General features: G+C 42.6%; 1 protein-coding gene across 1 annotated transcript in view; it reads right to left on the bottom strand.

Annotated features, from left to right (window-relative positions):
• Positions 1 to 250: 250 nt before the first annotated feature.
• The window catches only part of LOC118102494 (RAS guanyl-releasing protein 2), a 35,711-nt gene continuing 27,691 nt past the window's right edge, over positions 251 to 8,270 (bottom strand). Inside the window, exons 14-17 of the mRNA XM_035148729.2 lie at positions 7,005 to 7,041; positions 4,032 to 4,190; positions 3,186 to 3,248; positions 251 to 1,701 (exon numbers count right to left, since the gene is read on the bottom strand). Of these exons, the coding sequence (XP_035004620.1) occupies positions 3,190 to 3,248; positions 4,032 to 4,190; positions 7,005 to 7,041 (255 nt within the window). The 3' untranslated portion in view covers positions 251 to 1,701; positions 3,186 to 3,189. The remainder of the gene's footprint in view (positions 1,702 to 3,185; positions 3,249 to 4,031; positions 4,191 to 7,004; positions 7,042 to 8,270) is intronic.

Raw genomic sequence — 8,270 nt, 5'->3', positions numbered from 1 at the left:
CTTTTTTTTGTTTTTGTTTGCAGAATATGATGTCATATTGACCTTACACATGCTTTGTGAGGTCACCGAACCCTTGACCTTTGACCTTCAAAATCGAATCCAGGTGTTCCTGAAATAAAGAGAATGGAGTGGACAAAAAAAACGAAATGGCGCTTTTCCTGTTTCAGACAAAGACAAAGACAAAACCTTGTTTTTTTTCCCAGTAACATTCTTATTAGTCACAGAAATTCTTTAAACCAGAGACAACAAGTTTTGGAAAGACGCCTCCATTTAATACTGACGAGTCATCTGGAGACTACAAGGAGCAGCAGGGAAATCAGTCGGAAAGATTCATTCTCAGAGCAACAGCGAACATCTTTCGTAAGGCGGGGAGCGACACAGAAGGACCCGGCAGCTATTTAGCTCTTTATACAGAAAAAATAAATACCAGCAGTGGGATGAGTCTCAATCAATGACAAACCAGCAGTTAACAATATGGCACTCGAAGTCTGAATTCATCTCGGCGCAGGCACAAAGCAACACAAACATTCCCTCTGGCAGGAATTTCAAGACCTCACGTTTCCTAAATAAATGATAACTTGGCATGCTAGATAAAAAATAAAAAAAAAACAGAAAAGAAGAAATCCTCAGTAACAGAGACGTCTGGCCACAGAATGGAGCCATAAAGGAGAGAAGCATGCGGGATAAAAAAACAGCGTAATACAACTTGCATCAACACAGATTTCTCAGGGTAATGTTTTTTTATAGACGCTGCTGTCAAATGAAAAAGCCTCATTACTCCAGTTTGGGTATTATGCGTTTGCTTATTGTATCTCGACTGACGGAGCACGTTCAGGAGCCACGTTTTCCCTCTCTCTCTCTCTCTCTCTCAGGTTCTTCATGTGACAGCAGCGTGCCACCGTCACCGCTACATTGACGGTACTGCGAGAGCATAGATTGCCAGTGCACTGGTACGAGACAGAACTGCATATACCGAAAACATCACAACGGGAAACAACCACGGGACAGTTCCAGATATTCAGGATGAACATGAACAGAAACATGACGCCGATCAAAGTCCACCATCATTATAACTGTCCACGTGGTCGCCTTGGTTTGTTTGGAAAGTGGCCGCTTTTGTCGTCACCACCCCAAATCAATCTTTCTTTTTTTAATTGACATCGAAAATTGTAATTTCAAAACAAGCCGGCGAGCAATAAAAAGCAGAGATTCTCAGATGAAGGAGACAGCAGCTTAGTCTGGGAATATGTTTACATTCTTGGCAATGACAGCACCTCTATTGTGTCTTAAAAGAAAAAAGAAAAAAAGTAGACAGCCGTTCCAATCTGCAGCAAAGTGAGCTCAAATTAAACTCCTCTGACTTTAACATAGGAAAATACAATATTGTGGATTTTATTTCTCTTTTCTTTAGAATATATAGTGAGATTTACACAAACACTTGGTCGGCATGGGATCAAAATGTAGAGATTTGACATACAAAGACCGTTCCATTCACATTGGTCTTCACATTCGTGTGAGTCAGCCGGAGTGGGGTTGCAGTTGCGGCGTTTGTCCACCGTGTGGCACCGTGTAGGTATCCTGACTGGTGTTCAGCGCAATTTCTCCTCAGTGTGGGGGTGCTGCCAGACTCACATACTGCAGCACGTTCCGCGTCTGGCTCCCCCTGATGGACGGTCACTGATTTGGCCTCCTGCACACCAACTGGAGAGAGGGATTTAAAAAATAAGGGAGCTGCAGACTCGTCACTGACCTTCACAATTCAAGGCTCCTGCAAGTATTGTCATAAAGAGACTGACACAGCGAGTGAAACAGGTTGAAAGGCTCGAGGAAAATAAATGATAACACGTCTGCACTGTGCAGAATAGCAACAGCTCTGTGCACCCAGACCTCCAGGAGCCCCCTGGAAGCCCTGCAGTTGCTGTGTTGGTTTTCAGTTTGTGGTAATCTGCTTTAATAAACTGGATTGGGAATATGCACCAGTTATTTACAAACCAAAAGCCCCTGAGCCCTGAGGCGGCAATTACCATTTTATAGAGACTGCCTCTATATTCTCCGACCTAAAAACTTGTGTTTAATCAACCTGCCATGGACCGACTACTCATTTTGCTCACCAGTAGGTTGACCTGGACACTGTTTCTTGCATTTATAGATGTGAATTATTGCTCAGATGGTCCTTTGCCAAATTAGGCATTGGCCCCTGCATAGCTTGCAAATTAGTGATTCTCGAGGATCACAAGCTAAATTGCAGGAAGTGCAGCATAAGAGGAAGGAAGAAGAAATGTCTGCAATGTTTTTTACTGTTACCTCCAACCAGTGTTTTTTTTCCCCTGTCAGATCATGATTCGTTTTATAAAATAAATAATTTAAACGGTTTTGCACATTTATAAAAACAGCCATGTTTATAATATTTATATTTTTATGGTACCTAGTATTTGTAGTTTTTAACCCTTTTTTATTGCTGTGTCAATTTTGACTTTACTCAATGGAGGATGAATAAAGGTACATTTTATATTAATTTATCTTATATTTGAGTGACACCAGTGCTTTTAATTAAGCAAATAAAATCGTAGCCACAGGTCATGTAGCATTATGCAAATTATTTCGGCAGGTAGCTATGATAAAAATATATAATCCACGATTGAGTGTTTGACACTTTTTTTTTAACTGTTCACATTGAAAGAGTCCAGGCTTTTTGTGGGCAGGCAAAGGTACTAAAGGGGCTGCAGCACCTCCAGCAGGCGGGCAACTGTAATTACAGGGCATACAATTTTACCAAACAAATAAATGAAAATGAAGCACAGTAGTAAAGCTAACCTCCAACCATTTTTATTTTTTATATTTCATTTTTTATTATTATGTGCAGCCTGACTAATGAACAAATGTAGAATATGATGAAGACAATATTCAGCACTAACTGAAACAATCATGGATTTAAATAGTGGATTTGTTATGTCTCCAAAATTTGTTGAATTCTTCAAAGCTACTTAAGTTTGCTGTGTGTTGCAGTTTAAAATGTTCCAAAGCTGGTATAAAATGTTGGACATTCAAATTAATACAAACATCCTGATTGTTGAACTGTATTTATGACACAAGGAGTAAATTCTAGGTAATAAAAGAAAACTATTGAGTCAGATTTAGTGATTAATAAGGTTATCATTAAGTAAGAAGCATAAACCATCTCTCACCTGGTTATAGGTGGACATCAAACACACCTTCCTCCACCGACTCTATATCCTCCTCGGCAATCACTGATGGAAACAGAAAGTGAGGGGAAAGAAAATAGGAACAGATTTGTCAAACAAATGGGAATGCAAGCACAGACACACACACACACCAAATCTAATGACATATGTGGCCTCTGTCTGTTTACCAGCGCCTGGCTCTATTGTCTCGTCCAGTGATCATGCAGGTCCTCGCTGATATAAAAACAGAGCCGGGCAGGGCACCACTTTCGCTAATATCTGATGAAAACGCTGCAGCGGTGAGTCACTGGCCTCGCCGTGGTGGACCAATCACATCTCCATTGCAAATTACACCATTGTTATTGAAAATATCTGCCAAATGTCAGTGCACCGTATGCTGGGGGGGACAGCGCCCCTCACAAATCGGAGGGGGCGAGAAGAGCTGAAAACTGAAAAATTCCTCTAAGCTGTGCTTGTGTGAGAGAATGACTATATTCACAGACTGTTATATTTTGCCTAATATAAAATCAACTTAATAAGACTATTTTATGCTGCATTTACGTCACATGAAAGATTTACACATGAAAATATCATGGATGTTATTTCACACTGTTGATGTCAGCATGAAGAAAATAACTGCATTCAACAGATATCATTTCTTTGTATAGAAGGAACAATGTATATAAATGTTGATACTGAGTTGACAAGCGTCATATCTTAAAAGTTCTCTCTCGTGCCAAATGAAAATTGATCTAAATCTTGGTTTTCGGTCATTTTTGCTACTTTGCAAGAACAATAGATGAGAAAATGTATTTTTGTGACATTTCAACAAACCACAGCACCACTCACCTGTGTTCTGCAGGCTGGGCGGGGTGTTGGCAGGTGGAGGGAAGCTATAGGATCTGGCCTGCAGAGCCGGCGGCGTCTCGTGACTGATGCTCTTGGTCCTCTTCCGGCACTCGACGGCCAGGCGGCTCCGGCAGGCCTTGTGGCAGTTCACCCCGCAGGCTGCCCCAGGAGCATCCGTGTGGAGGGGGAAGGACGGCGGCAGGGAGCGGTGCCGCGCCAGGAGGGGAGCACAGCGAGGTCGGATGAGAGGGAGGGAGAGTCGTTCGAGAGGGGAGGCGAGACGGGAGGATGAAAGGCCAGGAGAGACGGGTGGAGGGGGAGTGGAGGTGAGAGAGAGGGAGAGGGTCAGACAGAGGAATGGGTGCCAACACAAACATGGAGGCGAACAGGAGAGTGAGCGGCGAAGGGGGAGTGCTTCTACACGCCATGCAGACACGTGAACACTGGCACACAGCGAGGCCGACTGTGCCCGACAACAACTCAGTCAACCAGTGGGCGTCTAAGAGCGGAGGAGCGACGGGCCAGCACCAAGAAAACATGTGAGAGACAATCAACCTGAATGCACAACAAATCACCACAGTAAAACTAAATCTCATTTGTCCTTGACACCGTTGCGAAGAGTTTGACACTTAATACGGAAGGTGTTTTGCTAATTAAAACCCCCACGTCCTCTTGGAAGCATAATAGAAAAAATTCTTATTCTCCTTCGGTCAGAAAGTCAGACATTCCCCTCTTCCCCTCATAAGTGGTCAAGTGTCTGACTTCATTCTTTACGAACTGTCTGCCTTGAAATGACTGAAAAGCATCCATTTAAAATGTTTCTTTTTGTTTAGCCTCACTGCAATTTCTCTCTTGTGTGTGTGTTTTTTTTTTTTTTGTCCTTGTAGCATTACTGTATTAATTAGAGTCATTGTACTCCGGGGGCGCATAACAAACCCATGAAATTGGAGGGGTATGGCACCGTGGCCAAGGCATCTCACACCAGCACTTTAGCAGAAAAACACAAGTGCAAAAGCCACACAATTGAAACCCAATCACAAAGGAAGTGAGCCACAGCGGATTTTGACAACGAAACAAGCAACGTTACTTACTGATGTCAAGTGAGACATTGTTTTTTTGGAAACCCAGCCGCTTGCTTAAAATGTGAAGCTTGCCTATTTCAGGTGTTGCAGTACGATTCTTTGAGCACCAATAATGGAAATATGTACCTGTACCTTAACACATCAAATACATAATCAAATATATAAGCATCAAATTTTAAATGGTGACTGGTTTGTCCAGGTTTTTACAAAGGAAGGCTCACTTGACCCAGGGACTCGACGGCAGTAAGTAACTGTACTCGCTCATTTGTCAATATCCATTGTCGCTCACTTCCACTGTGGTCATGTTTCCATTGTGTGGTTTTTAAAGTTAAGTTGTGGCTTTTTGCGTTCCTGCTTTCTGTTAATGTGCTTGGGAGAGATGTACACCGTAGTACTGGGGAAGTGTTGGGGCAGCGTCATATTTATGGACAATTATAAAAAATTGGTATTGATTATCTCTCCCAACTCCGGGCAACAAAATGGATGAAAAGATTTCCCCCAAAACATTGAGCGCTCTCCTATAAACTAACGTCCAAACAGACACACACACACACACACTCTCATGGACCTCAACATGGGTGATTCATTTTAATAATGTCCCTGCCGCTCTCTCTCTACCTCCCTGAGTCCGGGCTAACAATGGTAATGGGGATGAATGGCTGCGGGCCCTTTCATTGACTTCCTCTGGACTCCTTAATGCACTGGAATGAGACAGAACACTCCACTCCCCCATCCTCTCTCCCCTGTGAAGGAAGTGTCTGATCGGGAAGGTTTGGGTGGGAGGGGGGAGGGGGGAGGGAGGGTACGAGTGGGTGCCGTGTGTACACTAAGTGCGAAAGTAATGCATGAACCAATTTGTCAGTGTCTCTGTGTGTTTAGTTTTCTCACCTTCCTGCCGTTTCCCCCTCACTTTGTCTCAAAGGCAGCAATCTGGCAGTCATGTTTGCCTTTTAGAAACTGAAGCACCTTCCAAACCCTGTGTATAAAAGCTAAAATACACCCAAAGAACCCAAAGAAGATAAAGATATAACAAAAGAGCGAAGAAACCACGAGGAGTTGAGTCCGGACCGCGCCGCGGCGACCACACATGTAAGTAAAGTCCTCCGCGCATACATGTCCGTCCTATTTCCCAGGCTACTATGGAAACTAAAGTGAATACTGCCACACTCACTCCTGTGCCGTAAACGTTTATATCCTCGTTTATCGGAACGATCGGCAAAGCAATGAAATGTTATCTCCCCGCTCTAACGTCTCACACGGCCGAGCTGTAATCAATCACTCCGGCGCTCCGGCAGATGGAGCCTTGCGTGATTTGCATTTTAGATCCAGCGAAACATTCTCCAAAGTTGTTGCTTGACATCTGGACGGAAACATGTGTAGTGTGAGTTAATTATGGGGCTGAATGTCTGCAGATGATCATTACTTAACTCGGAGCATTAACGGAGAGCATCGACGGCAAACCTCCACGGGGGAGGAGAAGTGTGTGTTTTTGAAGCTAATGACCACGAGGAGGAGATGGCGGGAGGCGTCGGGGGTTCTCGCCTGTGTGTATATGTACATTTGTGAAATGAAGCAGCTTCCTCGCACACTCGTCTACTGGGAGCCTTGAAAGGGCAAATAATTGAGTATTGTGGTCTCAGCCGATGGAGCAGCTGTTAGTTAACAGAGCTCCCTGTGCGTGGACATACAATAAAAGTGTGATGAATTGTATTTGATAAGGTTTCTGCGTTGATGACATTTACTCGACACTTCAGCTCTGTGGATTGTGTGTGTGTGTGTGGGACTGATGGCCTCAAAATGGATCCCTTAATTCTTTGCAGGCTGCTGTACACATCTGGGTGGAACACACATCTGTGCAGCTGATGTGGAATCAAAAGAATCGCTCTCTTACCTTTACACTTGTAGCCTTGCTTGTAGAAACCCCAAATCTACAGACAGAAAGAAAGATAGAAAGAAAGAGAGAGAGAAAAGGTCAGTGGGGCTGGGTGTTAATTAGGATGAGTTCTCATTTGGTTTCAATCTCGGCAAGAGGGATGTTGAAATAATCATGGTGTTGCCATAGTTTTTCAGATGAAAGAGGAGAAAATGTAAGGATAGGTCAACAACAGGTCGTCGTACGATTTTAAATGCTCATCATTATCATATGGACCCAGATCCTGAATGATCACAGGTAGAACTTTTGTTTAAATCGTGATAATTTTTTTACCTCCAGCACTTTGGTTTTTAACATAGTGATGAGGGGGAGATATTAGGAATGAATATAGATTGTAGAATTATCAGCAGGGGCATCCAGTGGCTGCGTGCTTAGCTGTCAGCTCTCAAATTAAGGCACAATGCGTAAAATATGTAGGTGTATCTACTCGTTCCTTTAAAAAAATTCTGAAATACGAGTAAATAATGGTAAACACAGATAATGATACATAATATATTAAAACAGGATTGCAGTAGTTATTACTCTATGAATTTCAGAAAATGACATTAACCATATAACAAACCAAAGTAGCCTATATCAGTATATTCAACTCCTTAACCCTCAAAGACATAGTTTTAAATTCATTCACTTTAACAGCATATGTCATAAATAAAATTCAGTTATGGCTTTGATTTCACAGGAGCTTCTAGGTGTGTGGATCTTCAAACATTCTGTTATAATTTGTTGTTGCCATATTGTGACTTCATATTTTGGTGAGTTTAGTGGCCATTCCTATTATAAGTGCCACTGAAAATGGGGCCATTTTCACATCGATTCATCCAAATTCTCTGAAACGACTGATGTCTCACTCAGTTGCTCTCGGCAATTTTAATGACACAATCATAGGATTTAGTTTAAGTACAATATTGAGCGTGCCATATGTTATTCGCTTACTTCCTGAACCTGCTATTAGTTTCTGTTCATTTCACTACAGTGTGAAAATGTGCCCGCAGCTCATTAACAGCTCAGTGTGGTGAGCAACCCTCCAACATCTTTCAGAGTCGGCTGCCCAAACGCAACTTTTAAATAACAAAATTTGCATCCCTGTTTTTACAAAGTGCATGTTGAGCATGTGCTTTATTTAGTCAGCCATGGAGAGTCTGCAAAGCAGAACCTTCCTTCAGCTTTTTAACCAAACCACTTTGACACTTATTTGCTATTTCGAGTACGTGTGGTGAACTGAAA

The sequence above is a fragment of the Hippoglossus stenolepis genome, chromosome 23 (genome assembly GCF_022539355.2).
Source record: "Hippoglossus stenolepis isolate QCI-W04-F060 chromosome 23, HSTE1.2, whole genome shotgun sequence".
Taxonomy (NCBI): Eukaryota; Metazoa; Chordata; class Actinopteri; order Pleuronectiformes; family Pleuronectidae; genus Hippoglossus; species Hippoglossus stenolepis.
Note: the sequence above shows the minus strand (reverse complement) of the source record. Positions and strands in the feature narration are given on the sequence as shown.